This window comes from Glycine soja, chromosome 6 (assembly GCF_004193775.1).
Source record: "Glycine soja cultivar W05 chromosome 6, ASM419377v2, whole genome shotgun sequence".
In the NCBI taxonomy this organism is placed as follows: domain Eukaryota; kingdom Viridiplantae; phylum Streptophyta; class Magnoliopsida; order Fabales; family Fabaceae; genus Glycine; species Glycine soja.
Window position 1 is genome coordinate 14,764,707 of NC_041007.1, and position 17,010 is coordinate 14,781,716.

A 17,010-nucleotide genomic window follows, 5' to 3' on the forward strand; every position below is an offset into this window, starting at 1 on the left:
TAAAATTTAATCGAATAATTTCATATTTTAATATATTATATATATGTAATGATATTTTTATAAATTAATTATTAGTAAAATAGATTTAAAAAGAATATTAATAATCACCCCTAACCCGACTTTAATTATGGGAGAAAATCGAATCTGGCCCGGACCGCCCCGAACCCATCAACTTAGATTTTTGCCCCTGACATGCCTAGTCAAGGTTGATGATGGGTCTCTTGCGGCTCAAGTGGAGTCAAAGACGATCCCACCGATTGATGACACGTCAAATGCTGAAGTGGGACACATGTCTTGACGTGATTGGCGGTGTGTGGAGCTACTAGTAGCATGAGATAACTAAATTCTGAATTTGGTCTTTTGATGAAAAAATCATGAAAATTAGCCCCATTATAAGATGCATAATAGTATCACACCAGGGTCAGCAAGACTATTATGAGTGTTTGTATAATTTTAGTTATTGATCTGTTTTGATTTGATTGCTAGACTCGATTAATCATGTTTCTTTATGGTAAAAATCAATAGCAAAAACTTTGAGTCATGACAAGATAACAACTTTCTAGCTAAATTACAAGTCAAACATTTAAGTGTTTCCCTTTTCTTTTTTAATTTGCAGGTACTGGAATCTTCGTTTTTTTAATGGTGAGAGCCTGTGACATGGAAAGTGGGTCCAATTTAATAGTTACATTACGTGCACTGAATTTAACTTATTTTGATCTACCTAATATTATATGGGAGGATGATATTTTTTACGGAACATTTATTTCATTTTTATTTTCTTCAATGAAGATTTCCTAAGTACTGCTCAGCTAGTGGTATATTTTCTCATACCCTAACAAGATCTTTAAAAATAAAAAGTAACATCACCCGTACACATTGATGTATATGGATCCTAAACTTCATAGCCATCCTTTTGCAACCATTTCACGTACACCATGATTTTCTTTTTCGTAGGATAAAAAAGGCGAATTTTTTTTATTATTTTGCGTGGCTAAAATCTGTTTAAATAGAATCGTGTTCCTTTTTGTCGGAAGCTTGAACGTAGGCCTCTTATCATCATTTTATAAAGTACATATATTATTCTCTACCATTTGGTCTCACGTGCAATAGTTTAAAAAGGGAATTATCTTGCCATCAGCATTTTGGTTTTTGTCTATTTTCTGTTTTGGGGGCTTAATTATTTTGATGGATTGTTTGTTTGTTTCTTTTTTATCATATATATTTTGATGGTTTGTTAACAAGGAAATCCCTTATTCCGAAAAACTATGTATCTTGCAAGAATCATGCATGTTAGTACTTAATATATTTTTTAGTGAACACAAACGGAAAAGAAAAAAAAAATATTGATGCACTTTTAAAGAAAGCACATCTTTGCTAGTGGTCCAACATCTATTGGAGATTTTAATGTTGTAACCACTATAAATTGTCTAAGTCAGTTATTTATAGTTTTTTTTATGAATCTCACCATGATACATAATTTTTTTTATATAAATATATTTTACAACTTAGCAACTTCCAATTATATAACTCACTATGTGAAACACGGTACCTAAAAAAAATAAAAAATTATAGCATATTTTTCATAAAATTTTGCTTCCCCAAAATTACACCTTGCCTTAAAAGTTCTTTCTAGTTGAAATAATTTATCTTCTTTTGTAAGAAAATTATATTTTCTGAACAAATGCTTATTAGAGTAGGGTTCGATTTTATTTAACTAGTCTAACAATCATTCTAAAACTATGCTGTTATACTTTGATTTAAAAAAACAATTATGTTCCTTTCTTTAAGAAAAGAACACTTAAATATATTTGTGATCCCTAACAAATATTTAAATTTTGTATTTGCTCCCTAATAAAATTTTGATAAAATAATAATTTAACTTTTTTTTTTGTTTGGAACATTTTTTAGTCCCTATAAATTATAAATTTATATTTGCTTCCGGATAAAAAAAAATTAATTTGTTATTAGTCTATTTTAAAAAGACTAATAACAAATGAAAAAAAATACCAAGAACAAACTCAAAATTTGTTAATTTATCAGAGATTAAAAAAACATACAAAGAATAAATAAAATTATTATTTTATTAGAAACTCAATGTAAAACAAAAATTTATCAAAAAATAAATACAAAATTTAAAATTCAGATATTTATTAAAGATTAAAAACATATTTTAACTTTTTTTTATGTGCCCACCAAGAAATTCCTTCTAACGGAAAACAAATCTCTTCCTAACAATCTATGCTTCAGTAATACAATATTAACTCAGCACAATTAAAAAAAAGTTGACTTATGAATCTTTACAATCAATTTGATTATAACTTTGCATACACAAACGTCTCATTAAACACTATTCAAAAATTAGATTGATGAAATAACATTCTATATAAAAATTCATATCAAGATCTCATGCTTTATACTGAGAAAAAGAGAGGTCTCCCTACAAAATAAAAGTAAGTTTGAAAACTCATTTGAAGTCTTGTAAATTAAATTTCTCACTTTTTACACATTCGGACATAATTTACATTTTTTCAACAAAATTATCACTAATTTACACATTTAATAACCAAAATAGTCATTTACAAAAAAAATATTATTTTCACTATTTTCTGTACAAATATTTAAAAGCAGGAAAAAAATTGAAAACAAAAAAGTTTAATTTTATAACTTCTACAAAGTTGTATGTTTAAGTTTAATTTTAATAACATTTTTGTTGGTTACTATTGCATTTCATTGCAGGTTTAATTTTTCTACTCCCCATCAATGCATTTTCATAAATTTGGCTAAAATAGTTATTTAATTCATATAAGTTTTATTTATTAATTTTGGTCCTCTTAAATTTGTCTCTAATTTTTTTAGTTTTGATTCCTGTAATTAGACAAATCGAACAGCATGTATCAAAATAAAAAAAATAGGAAAAAATTATAAAAGATAAAAAGTAAAAACACTTCTATATTATAAGGACTAAAAAATTATTAAACCAAAATAAATATAGATTATATATTAGGTCTCATTAAAAAATCCACAAAAGCGTAGAAAAAAAGATTTCTGGATGAAAATTGCCTAAATCCACATGATTTTGGTGTAAAAACATGGATGATATAGAAAGCTACACTTGGCTCAGCATCAAGAGAGTTATAATTTTTTGCAGCCGCCCCCACACATCATTTTAATTTCGATATGACAGCCGAATTGATGAGCCCAACTACTTTATTTTCTTTCTAATGCCAGAGTGGGCACCATTTGCTGCAATGCTACATAGTATTGTTAGTGTTAGTGTTGGAGGTAAGTAAACAGCCAGTTCATGCCAGAGAAACATGGTGAAAAATAACCTTCTCATTAAGGAAACATTCAGCATCCAGACAATAGAGAAAAAAAGTATGACAGTGGCTTTGTAACAAATGGATCCTCATTTTGAGAGTTAGAACTAGGAGAGAGCTCCAAGGTAACTGGACAATGATCACTTCCATAGAAACCTGAGGAGACAAGAACAAGATCATGCTTGTTACAATATATGAAGTTTACGAGTTAGCGCCAATTACCAAAATCTGCAGTTTGGTTTCCCATAGGTTATAGGATGAGTTAGTAATAAGAGACCATATTTATGCCATGAGTTTCACATTTTCTTAAAAGGCTTAAATATGTTTTTTATACCTGTAATATGTCTTTTTTTCAGTTTATTACCTAAAAAATAATTTTTTTATTTTACTATTTGACATTTTTAAACTTTTGCTTTTGATATCTGCCGTCAGTATCAGTCCAAGTAATGACGCGATAAGCTAACAAAGTGTCATATTATCGATTAAGTGATGATGTGACATGTTAATAGAATATTTTATCATTACTTAACGGATTTAGACTAACAGCAATTATCTAAAATAAAAGTTTGAAAATGTCAGATTTTTATGTAGTAAACTGAAAATGAGTATATTACAGGTATCAAAAACAAATTTAAATCTTTCTTTGAATAAGCAATTGAAAAGGAGTATATCAATCGCATGAGTAGAAACTTACCTTCTAACTCTATCCCGTGTCCATGCATTTCACATGCAACAATCCTTTCTTTTAGTGTCTCTGAAACTAAAAAGTAGTCTATTCTCATCCGTTTTCCGCGATACCTTCAAAGAAAACACTCGTGAGAACTAACAGGACAAAATGTAATTAGTCTAGACAATTAGTATAGCTTTAATAGTTAAAAAAAAAAAATCCTTATCACATCACACATTTTAACAGCTATTACAGAGGATGCCTTTACAGTTTACAGGGGTAAAAGGAAAAAGAGAAAAAGAAAAATGGTTCAGAGAAAAGACCAAAAATATGTGTGAAATTATTCAAGTACATTGCATCAATATAATATTAATCAGCATTAACATTGAGAATCAATTCCTACGGTTAAATTTCTTACCTTCCAACTGGGTTTCCAGACCATGAGAAACCTCGCTCCATGTCCTTATCCTCGTGCAGAAATCTGTAGGCATCCACCAGTTTTCCCCTGGAGCATGCTCCACAATATCAGCTATTAAGATTTGAAATAAATAATAAGTAATTAAAAAATAAATGGTAAAAGGAGGTTATAAGGAGTTACTACAACCAGAAACAAGTCAAATGTGGTGCAAGACATTTTTCTTATCAATTTAGTAGGCCTTGACTTGGGTTGCAATACTCAGGAAATACAGACATCAATCATATCATATACTTATTCAAAACTTAAGGAGAATACTATCTAAAGAATAAATGCAAGGTTCAACTTCTTAGTCTTCCAATACTTGATGTAGTTACCCTTCTTTTTGTTCATTTTCCTTTAATTGATGCCATTTAATTTTAAGTTAAAACTAAAAAGATCTTACTGCAATGGATTCAACTGTTAACAATGGGTGGCTAAAACAAAGAAAAGAAAAAATAATACAAAGATTGAAATCTAACCTGTTCTCAATAGTCACTTTTACTATGAAAATTGAGTAAAAATAAGGTATTACTATTACTATATATAAAAAATCACTTCCTAAACCTTAACGAATTAAGGCAGAACAGACATTAAATGGATCCTGACAATCCATCTTGCCATGAAAAATTATTGGGAAATATGAATTGCTAACCAATCCAAGCATAGCAACAACTTCAGGGTAGGTTTTACCAAGTCAATGCTATATGTAACAAAAACCAATTAACAAAAACAAGAATAATGAGATCACTTACTCTCTTAAAATGGTACCAAACCGTTTTCTTTCAGACTAGGTAAACCCAGGCTGCCCACAATCCTGCATAAAGCCATATCATCGGATGTTTAATTACTATTTGTATGGTTGAGAAGAGAACTAATACACTACCTGATGCCAAATGTTAAGTGATATAAAACCATTATTGGAACTCTACCTAATAGCTTAAGTTTTTAGGAGAGTTGGTTCAAGATCCTTATCAAAGCTTCCAACGATTTTGATTCTTGTTGCACCCATTCTTCATAATTAAATTAAATTCCAGCACAAGGTCAAGTGAGCCTATGCATTGACCACACTTAAAACCTTTAGAGGTCTTGCATGACAACAAGTTAGTTTTAAAGATATAAAATCATTCATGGTCTCCACCTAATAGCTTAATCTTTAAGGAGATAAATCTACTATTGAAATTAAAAGGAATGATTCTATTTTAAAGGGAACTTCAAGAGAAAAGTGCTTAGACCTCTTTATTTGGAGGAATATAACCATTGAGTTTTGCCGCAGTGAAAAAGTCTAGATGACTCACATCGATCTCTTCATTGCTGCACACAATGAATATGTATATAAAGCTCCATCTTAGAAAGTGTAGATGCAATAGTAGACACAATCACCCGGCTATAATAACATAGAGCTTGATCAAAAATCAGAAAAATTCATGCAACATCCAAAACAATCCTCTGGTCTGAGATACTAAAGTTATAAAGAAGCCAAAGCTTGTGACACTGACAACTACAGAAAAATTATGCTTCTGGGTTAGGTAAAACTACATCTAAAAGTTAATCAGAAGTAAAGTGTAGCTTCAATGAATTAGTTTCATATAATGCATATAATTACATAAAATTAAAATAAAACATAAATCTTAGCAGTTCTCTCAAACTGATGGATTTTTGTTTTGTTCATCACATGGCTCGTAACAAAGCTAGATGAAATCATGAAACCAACAAATGAGCTTGACTCATAACCAAAACTTAATGACAAAAGAATGCAAGAGATGAAGTATGTTGCCAAACAAAGGAGGTAGAACTAATGATATCCCCAAACCCAAAGAAAAATGGAGATTAGTCACCTGACATTCAGATCCCCACACCATATTAAAGGCTTGTCTGAACTTTGTGTAACAAATTCCAGTATCCTTTTGTCCCATTTTCTTCTGCTTTGAAATGAGTTTGCCTCCTCTTTCCATCCATTATTTGGTACATATGTATTCAATAAATGAAGTGTTTCAAATTCAACCAGGATTACTCGACCATCTGGTTCATACTTTGAAGCTAATAACAAAAACAAGAATAAGAATCCATCAGCAGTAAGCAAAACATGGAACAAAATCCCATGCACATATGTTAAAAACTTATTTCAGATAAATCCTCTAGTTAGAATGTTAGTCGTCATATGGTCACTTAAAAAAGTCATGTGCATTAATCTTGACCATTCAAATATGATCTTATGGTCTGTGTTTATTATTCTTATTTGTAACAATAACAGAGAACTCACATGATATGCTATACACATAATAAGTCATGTAATTCTTTCAAAGAGCACATTCAAATCACGGCAGGATTATAAATTAGTAACATTTATGTTGATTTTGTTCAGCAAAATAATAATAACACCAACAACAACAACATTAATATCTGACATTTGAATGCTGAATATATATATATATATATATATATATACACACACACACACACACACACAAAGGAAATTTTTAATGCCATAAATACAATAGGAAAATTCTGCAGAGCTTGATACCTAATTTATCAAGATTGAAAACAACACTTTTTGGCTTGAAGCATTTTTTCACCAGTACTGCTGTCCCTGCATACTTTGAATCTGCAAGAGACCACCAAACATGATAGTTCCTAAAAGGTGGAGCAGAAAGTGCACGCATCAAATCTGCATAAGTATAAACAAGTATATGTCAAAATAATAGAAAGTAATATGATGATTATATCAATTAAACATAACAGTATCGTTTTGTTCATGTTTTGGTGCTTAAGTAATGTTAATACATGTTAGAGATGTCATAAAGCCATCAATGACCCTCCTCCCAATAGCTAAAATGGCTTAAATATGTTTTTAGTTCATGTAAATATGGCTAAATTTGGTTTTAAATCCTCCAATAAAAAAAAAGGAAAACAGAAACCATATTTATCCATGTTTACAAGACTTTAAAACCTGTTTTACCCTAAATGGAAACTTTTAGGACAGTTGACCATTGACATAGTATTAAAGCCTCTATGATTAAATGGCCAAGTGAATATTGATCCTTGCCACCCTTATCCGCCCAAAAATGAATCTCAACACATAGTAAAAATGGGTCTATGCATTGTCCACACTTCAAGCTAGGGTTGAGTGAAAAAACCACATGAACCAAATTGAACAACACTGTAAAATAATCAAATAGTTTAAATAGTTCAAGAAACAGAACTGATTTTTGTAAAAAGATTCAATAACTTGAAACTGTTTTCTATTTGATTCAGTGAGCCTGTTTAAAACTGAACTTTAATATCACATCTTAATAAGTTAATCCAAATTTCTGTGTTCGTTTCTTCTCAATTAAGTATGAATCCAAAAATCTCACATCAGAAAATACTCTCTGCTTAATCTCAAAGCTAGTGCATCTCAAAGCCATCAAGGGGTTCTTGAACCTTTCTTCAGGCCACAATCCAGGTCAGCCTGATTCTTGAAAATCCTCTCATAACAGAATCGACAGAATTCACTCTACAATATGCTAACCCAAAGCAGAATATCTCATTCAAATCATTGCAATCATGAAGCAGAGGTACACCCCCCACCCCCCAAAAAAGATAAAAGGTACCATTGACCTCTATAAATAGGAGTGACCTCATCCATATCCATGTTATGTTATTCTTTAGCCTAAACACTTTAACCGCATTGATCATGCACCAACTTGAGTATTGGAGTGCCTTGCAAGTAGCCCCACCTCCACCCACAGCCAAGCTAGGTGTACTCCAGCAATGAGTCCAGCCCTCGCAGAAGCACTTCCTTTATGACTAGTTTCTCTTGGTGTTCTCAAATGCTACTCTATATCCACATTCATATAAAATAACACACTGAGATATACACCGGCGAAGGAAGGATATAGAATGCATAGCAAATGCGACTTCCCTAATGATGAAAGCCAGTTAGAATTCCAAAGAAATAAAAAGTAAAGTTGAGAAACATCGTTAGCAGCCAACCCAATTCACATTATTTTTTCTTTTTTTATCAATTCATCTCATTTGATCAAGTCACATAAAAGTTATAACACATACATAGATTCACAATCAGTAACAGAACATAAAAAGGTACCTTCTTTTCTTCCCTGGCCGCGCTTGTATCGTCTTTTATTTCTCCCTGAATTTTAGACGCACCCTTGGCTCCAGCAGCAGGCATCCGCACTTCCTAGAGAACATTCCATGCCACACCAAATTTATTATCAGCATAAACATGTAATGTAATGTATCCAACAGAAAATGGCAGCTTAATGAAAGTCTCAAGGCTACTTCAATTAAAATGATTTATATTTACAAGATTCCATGGTGGTTCAAATAAGGGTACTTGGCCACATGCATGAAGTAATAGAAAAAAAATAAGTCAAATGAGTCCAACTCAGTTACTTGAATAGGGTGTCTGAGTTATGGTAAATTCCGTAATCTTCGATTCTCATCAATAAAAAAAATAGAAAAGAAATAAAAGGGAGGACCCGTATGGCAATGACATGAGGATCAAAAGTGGTGATGAGGTTGGTGAATTCGGGCCAGTTGTTTTTTACTCGCAGGAGAAAGCTGTTGGCATTCCAAGTCATAAACTTTAACGGCTCCTTCATCTCGTTGGCCTCAGCATCAGAGTCATTCTCTCTTGGCTTCTTCACAGACCCATCTGAATCTTTCTCCACCACTTTGAAAAAACGTTTCATTTTTTTATTTTTCCCCTTCAACTCTTCACTGTTTCGCTATCACCACTCACTCACTCGCTGGTTTGATCCTTCCCCCAAAAAACTCACTATTCGTCTAGGAAGCACCAACACCGACACGCACAACGGACACGACACAACATAGGACACGTGAACATCTGTAATGTCCAAAATATAAAACGTAGTATGGGTGTCGTGTCGATGTCGGACAACGCGTGTCGAACACTAGACACGACAATGATATGGAGTGTCCGTGTTTGTTGCCTTTCTTCTCGCACTCACATCATATATTATTAATTATATTTCAAAAATGCAAAAACTATTAAATTAATATAGTTAATACTGAATAACTGATATACTGATATTTGAAATAATGCAGGTAAAATTAAAAAATATTTTTAGGGGTGGTATGGTATGCGAAATGAAGTCAAACTGTCAAACATACATGTTAAAAGTGTTTTTTTTTTAAGTTAGATTGAAAAATACATATACAGTTAATTAAAAAAAATTAAATTTATGATTTAAAATAGATTTGTTTTGAAGAAGTCGTTGATTTATGATTTAAATTCTTCTTTCTTCAAAAAGATTTGTAAAATAGATAATAATTACATGATTCAGTCTCTAAATCAGCAAATTGTTGGCATGAGTATTGAGTAAAATAATTTTTTTTTGGAGTAATATATTTTTTTATTTAAAATAGATAATACTTACATGTATTTATTTTTTAAGGAAAAAGTTAGTTAACAAGTTATAATTACAAATTTCTTAAAATATACTAAAGGCCTAATTTGTTTACTTATTTCTTCTAAAGATCAACTAGATGAAGGTTAGCAAATGCATGTTGGATTAACTTACACTCACTTATTAGGAGTAAGATAGCAAATCATAAAGGCAAATTTCTTAAAATACACCCAATGTTTAACTTGCTACTATAAAAAAAATTGGTATTAAATTAATCAATTTTCATGTTAATTTATTTTTCTCACAATTTTTATAATATTTATGATCTTTTTGGATTGAACTTCAATTAGGAGTTTATAATTTTCATGTACATAAATTTAATGTGACAATTTTGACTCACTTTAAAAATATAAAAGAATAAATTGAAGTTTTAAAAAAATGGAGCAAACTAAATAAATAAAAATAAAGTGTTAACCCTCCAAGTCATGACCTCATTTCATAATGTGAAATCGAATTGATATTGAAATTTGGTCTCAGAATCTAACAACCGTACCCTGAATGTTTTTTAGTTTACAAGAGATTGAAGCTTCGATGTTTCCAGAGTTAATTTAAAATTTTAAGCCTCATTCATTCTATTCTATTTATACGAATACTAAAAAAAAGTACTTGAAAAGAAATTAAGCTTAACAACAAATGAAGATTCTTTATTCAACTCATGGTGATATTTTCATCATTGACTTGAAAGGGTGGGCTTGTACACATAAGTCGAATTGGACACTCATAGGAAATATTGAAGGAGACTTGCATCAAACAAAATCTTAAGAGTGTCACTTAACAAAGAGCTAGCTCACGTATTGCTTCTCAAGAAGGCTTCCGCAGAAAGCCAAATCAAATCTCTCCTCAGGAGGATCACCAATGCAGTCAAAGACTGCATCTGCATTTAAGAAATCTTCATCTGCTGTATAGCTGCATTTGGATGAAAATGTCAGCAGAAAGCTACCTCATGTTCACAATACCAATTTGCATTTAAGAATGTTACTGAGAAAGTAAAGATCATTGCTAGCAAGCTTTAAAGTTTGCACACCTAAAAGGTAAAACAGAAGCCAAAAAAATATTTAAGAAAATATTAAAAACAAATTACACTCATATCCCCTGAGTTTTTCTATAATTTGAAAACACCCTCACGTGTTAATGTAATTTGCTCAAATATTAAAATACACAAACTTTTTCTTTTATCTGATTTTCTTTTTATTTCTCTTTTTTTCCCATCATATATTTGCATCACTTATCACATTTATTACTTTCTCTCTCTTCCTAGTTTTTTCCTATCTCTCTTTTCCTTCCAGCCATACACCTTAAAATTATGGGCTTTAAATATATCCGGGTTCAAAAGTTTATTAGAATTGACATGGTAAGCACCTACGTACTATGGAAAGCAGCCTCACTTGAAAAAGGTGATGCATTATATTATACTGCAGATGTTCAAGCATAGACAAGTTAACCATAAAATTGAAGTAAAGAAACCTGGGGAAGCTCCTATGGTTTGCAGGAAAATTCTACTAAAAATTACCCTAAACCTTATCAGTTAAAAATAAATGTCATCTAGTTATGTTAGGCCCAGATATTAATCATTGTGGAGCAGAAAAGCAAGATGAGACAACCTGTCCCCTGAATCCTGATGCATTTAAACCCAGTCCAAATTCATAGAACTGCCTTGTTGTTAATCTTAATGCTATATTTATCAAAGTATTTAACAATGTTTGTTACATATAGCATCATATACTGTGTCACTGTGTCAATCGGTTGTATTCATTTACTTTGCCAGTATCTGTATCACACTTCAATAATGAAAATTGAGTCCATTTTAAACTTTATGGTGGATAACTACTTCCCAAGAAGGCTTATAAGAGCTGTAACATCACATTGCAGCCTTTACATAACAGACAATGATAGTTCCACAAAGATTTTCAGTACAGTCTGGTCAGCTCAGATAATTTTCAAATTATGTGTAGAAGTAATCACCTTGTAAGGTAGGCTAAACATTTTCATGGTATCCCTAAAATAATGTTATTTACTAATGGATAAAAAATGTAAGTATTAGGATTGCTTTTGCCATTATAGCATTTGTCTCATGGAAATTGAATTGTTACTTTGTTAGTATAGACACCATGGATTTGCATTAACTATACAATATGTTATACTAACATTTGATGTTCTGATAATTTATATTAATTTTGCATACCAACAGAATTGTCGTAACATATGATGTTACTATAATGTTACTATAGAGTTTTTGTGTCTACATCATCAATTTAATTTCAATTGGAGAAAGGCTATATCAATGGAGGCTAATCCAAAAATAAGTGTAATCATATTGGCTATTAATTAAGTAGAAATTTATAAAACACAAAGCTGCATAGTAAGTAGAAACATACCCGCTCTTTGTTACTATACACGTCATTCCAGCTGCTTTAGCAGCTGCTAGGCCTATGGCACTGTCCTCCACCACAACACATCTGTAGAAAACAAATAATGGCATTTCACATTCAAATGTGACATGTCAATGAATAAAAAGTGAATGTAAAAGCACTTGAGCTAAGCCAAAATACACCTACTGTGTCAAACCTAACCAGCAACTGTAGAATTGTATGACATCTTATTTGAATAGTAATTTTAGCACAAGTTATTATCACTTAGGCACTACTATAGTGAGATACCTTGAAGGTTCAACACCCAGAGTGCTGGCTGCTAATAGGTAGATAGCCTGTCAGGAAGAGCAAAATCAATTAGCTGCTTAGATCATGCCATGTTGTGAATTCAATCATTTAGAAAGAAATACCACATAATTCAATTTGAGCATAGTATCAAGTAGCTATACCACAGCAAAAGTTTGTAAAATTAGAGTCACTGGAGATTCCAGGACACTAAAACGGATATACTTAACTTCATACTCGGGCATAAAAGAACTTCTAATCATTGAGTTTCATTTTCAAATTGATTTTTAGTGAACGGAATGTTAATATGCAGGGCCGTAAAATAGGACTAACAAATATTTTGATTGTGTGCTGGAAAACTACCAAATTAACATTAGAAGGATGAAATTCTTACTGGATCAGGCTTTTTACGGGGAACCACGTCTCCGGCAAATATCTTGATTTTTTCTGCTCTCTCAGGTCCCAGCAAGAATGATACTATTGCAGAGACCTAAAATCAACTCATAACTTAGGTCTGAATGAAATAACAAATAAATGTTGATCAAATCACCAGTGCAATATGATTCATTAAGTGATAATTAATCTAATAAGTAATAACGATTTGAAGTTTGACCCATTAACAACTCAAATTGCCCAGATTGTATTCATGAAAAATCATACTGCAATGTCAATACATAACTATGAGACTATAACTATTAGGAATTGAAACTCTAAACTATTATGAAACAAGGATCAGTGAGCCAATTTTCCCTTAAGTCAGAAAAGATTCATTTAAGGAATTGGATAGCTGATTATGCATACCGCCTTCTCATTGGAAGTGCTGCAAACTGCAACTTGGACTCCTTGAGCAAAAGCCTGGTCGATAATCCTATATGTTTGATAAAAACGAAACATGCAATAAGATAAAGGCACAGAATTTATCTTTCCTGATAATAAACCATACAGTTTTTAATCTTGAAACACATAACATGAAAACTATGAAAGTTAGATCAAAATTGAAGAGGATGGCATGAACAAAATTAGGTTAAAGTTTAAGGAAGAAACAAGATCATGAATTCCTGATATAGGATGTTTAACATGTTCTAAATCAACTGTTTCACAGGTAATTAACTTCTCAAGTTCAGGTTTGAACAAAGTTGTGGAGAACTAACTACCCCAATTCCCAAGTTATTCTATACTTAATTCAACGATGAAGAATGGAAACTGAAAAGGTGGAACTCCAGCCAAATCACTTGGTCAACAAGTTTCAATATCAAGTCAAGAAACAAACCAATCCAACGCACAAGCCATCATTAGGTGGAGGCTAAGGAATGTTTTATTCATATGATATGGAGCAAAGCTGAAGGATCCACGTGTCCTGCAGTGAAGGACACGTGTCTTTGAGGGAGCCTTGGATTAGTTAGTTAGTTAGTACCGTTTTCTGTTGAGAAAAAGCTGTTAGGATTGGTTGTTAGTAACAGCTTTGTATAGTCCATTTGTTTTCCATTCATTCCATTACTTGTAAAACATTCTTCCCTGTATCTTTGATCTATTCAATAAAACTTCTCGAAACCTTGAATCTTTCAAGGTTTCCTGTTCCTCTTAGTTCTTTGGTTAATCTTCTTCCCCTAGAACTATTTTTTCTCTTATCATCATCATACGCCTAGCAAAAACCATTATAGATAAACAAATTGGATAAAAGATAAAGAACAGATAGTAACCAACTTTGCAACACCTGGACGAAGAGGCAACAGTTTTTTCTCAATAAGGGCCATAAATAGTTCTGTCTTTTGTTTGTGGAGTGAAGCTATGAATTCTTTTCTTTCTTGTTCATCTGTTGGGGCATTCGCAGGCCAACCGACCTTGTTAAAGTACGCTGTCATCCTAGTCATAAAAAAAAGGTACATCAAGTGTAACTTCAAAGTCATTCAAATGATGAATTCAACAATAGCATTAGCACCAAGGTATGTTCAGAAGAGAGTAATCCAAGTCCATTTTCTTTTTTCTTTTTAGGATAAGTTTTTAATATGGCTTTAAATTACAGTCATGATTTAAATTGCAGCCATGATTGCAATTGTCATTTTTTCACAATCCTTGATATTGCAACAAACTATGTTATGAGGCTGATGCAGACACAATTGCGGCTGTCACGAGACTCAAAAACCTTGATGTTGTCATTGCAACTGTTGTCATGGGCTGTTCATTAATACTTTGGTTTTGGAAGGAGAGAAAAAAGTGGCAAACCTTTCTTTTCCGCCTCCAATTTTGAGCAATTCCCCGTACAAGTCCACATCCCATGTAACGCCTAGTTCTCTCTGCATGGTAAAAACCAAGACAAAGCAACAACACAATCGTTAAAGTCAAACGTGAACCAAAAAGAAAGGCTTAAGAACTAGTTCAGCATCTCCAAATGAGAGTTGTTTATAGGATTCTTAAGCTTAAGAACCAGTTCTTAAGTAGTTCTATTATTAAGAGTAATTGACGTGACAGTTCTTAAGAATAGTTTAATTTAAGGTTTTAAATATCAGTCGTGATCGCGTTTGTTGATATCGCGGACAAATGCAACAGATGTCATCCCAATTGCGGTCATGGACAATTAAAAAATCTTGATGTTGTGGCCCAAATCAAATCACAGTTGCGGACCATTTTTTAAAACCTTTACTTAAATTTATAAGTATTGTAAAACCCATATTAAGTTCTTAAGTTCCATATAGCATTGTAATTTGTAAAGTCTACAAAATGAGTTAAGAAACTTCAACAAGGTTATGAGTGTAGGTAGGTACATATTTACCTCTTGGAAGGTTTGGTTGAAAGATATGCGGTGACCATCTTTCTCAGTATCCACAAGGACTCCATCACAGTCAAATAGAAGAGCTGAGGGAAGAGTGGAAGAGGAAGAAGATGACGATGCTGAACAACTAAACCTACGAGGAGGAACATTATTAACCCTGGTGGTTGTTGTGGTGATTCCAAACGTTGTTGTTGTTGGTCTTGATATCTTGAGAGCAGCGTGTGTTGTGAAGTATGATGATGATGATGATGGAACATGAACATGATCATGGTCCTTGTAATTGTGTTTGAGGAGGCATTGGGTTGTTGTTGGAGTAAAGAGTGAAGCAGAGGAGATGGAGATGATGCTACTTGCAGCTGCCATTAATTACAACACTTCTCCTTTCTTTCTTTCTTTCTTCATCTTCAACTTATATATTATCTGCTTCTGTGGGACCGTTGAGTCCAATGGTGTGTGGTTCCAACTTCCAACGTCCTACACAGGTTTCGATTAGGCTCAGCCTTCTCTACACTCTCCACGTGGAAAAGTGATCTTTCTATTTTTATTTTAGTTTTTTTACTAAAGAAAGAATTTAACATGCAAAATAATTTTAGGCCCTATCAATGAATTATTATAAAGTGAATATACTTATCATATATATAAATTATTACTAAATGATAATATAAAATTATTTTACATTGTGTATAATTTATTTTTTTCTAATAAATAACATACTATTTTTTTTGTCCATAGAAAAAAGTGACTCTTTCAAACATTAATTTTTTTTTTCCTTTTCATAAATTTGTGTACCTCAAAATTAAAACAACAAAAATCGAGGCTGTAGATTGAATTGCACTTGCACCCCAGCCAGAACCTAATCTCTGGTTGAGAGCTCGTAAGATATGAGTTTCGTGAGCATTGTTTGATCTTAAAAGTCTCACAACCCCTGCTTCTGCTGCATTCAAAATTTTGGACTATTCATTACATTCTCACTCTTCCTACTATACACTAATCAATCAATAGGTTGAGGTTTCGCTGCATACACTGTGAAGAAGAAAAAATAACTCTTATGAGGTAAATTAAAAGAGAAATAATTACAAAATGTTCTCAATAGTTATTTGTATGATATGTGATACTCCTATCCATCGAATATATCATTCTCTTATCACATCACATTTTACATTATTTATCATATTTATATTTTTTTTTCTCTAGATATCAATTAATTTTTAAGTAACCATAGATTATTATTCTATTTTTCTAATGCCATGTCACTGTCGTAGATAACTTTACATTTATACAGGTGAGTCAGGTGACATGACAGGTGTGGTAGTTTTACATTTGCACAAACTCAAAAATTGTCCACTGGTATCGGTATTATTAAAACAGGATTGATCAAGTATTCGATTCAAAATACTAGATCAATATGTCATTGATTTTGGTTGAACAACTAAGTCATTTATTAATTGCATAAACTGATATATTAAATTTATGATTTTTTTGTCTTAAAGATATACATATATAATATATTATGTACATATATACTATAGAAATGTTCGTTTAGTGAGACATTCTCTTGAAAAAGTTTTGGAACTTGGGTTCTAGTCTTGCAAACTATGTAAATAGAAGAGCTTTGAAGTTAACTACTAAGTTGAACAACCAAGTCAACATGAGGTCTTACCAGTTCAAAACCAAGTTCATCAATTCTTTCTTGGTAAACTAAAAAGTAATCCAAAT

The 17,010-nt window shown here is 31.9% G+C and overlaps 1 protein-coding gene and 1 pseudogene across 1 annotated transcript; both read right to left on the reverse strand.

Annotated features, from left to right (window-relative positions):
- Window positions 1–3,119: 3,119 nt before the first annotated feature.
- On the reverse strand, window positions 3,120–9,369 carry LOC114415846 (annotated as a pseudogene).
- A 1,044-nt stretch (window positions 9,370–10,413) lies between these two features.
- LOC114416313 (CBBY-like protein) lies at window positions 10,414–15,685 on the reverse strand. The gene is made up of 8 exons (XM_028381176.1): window positions 15,295–15,685; window positions 14,748–14,818; window positions 14,229–14,387; window positions 13,326–13,392; window positions 12,919–13,014; window positions 12,528–12,574; window positions 12,246–12,326; window positions 10,414–10,776 (listed from the first exon to the last, which is right to left on the reverse strand). Exons 1-8 carry the CDS (start codon window positions 15,655–15,657, stop codon window positions 10,653–10,655), a joined length of 1,008 nt encoding a protein of 335 aa, XP_028236977.1. The 5' UTR covers window positions 15,658–15,685; the 3' UTR covers window positions 10,414–10,652.
- Window positions 15,686–17,010: the final 1,325 nt, after the last annotated feature.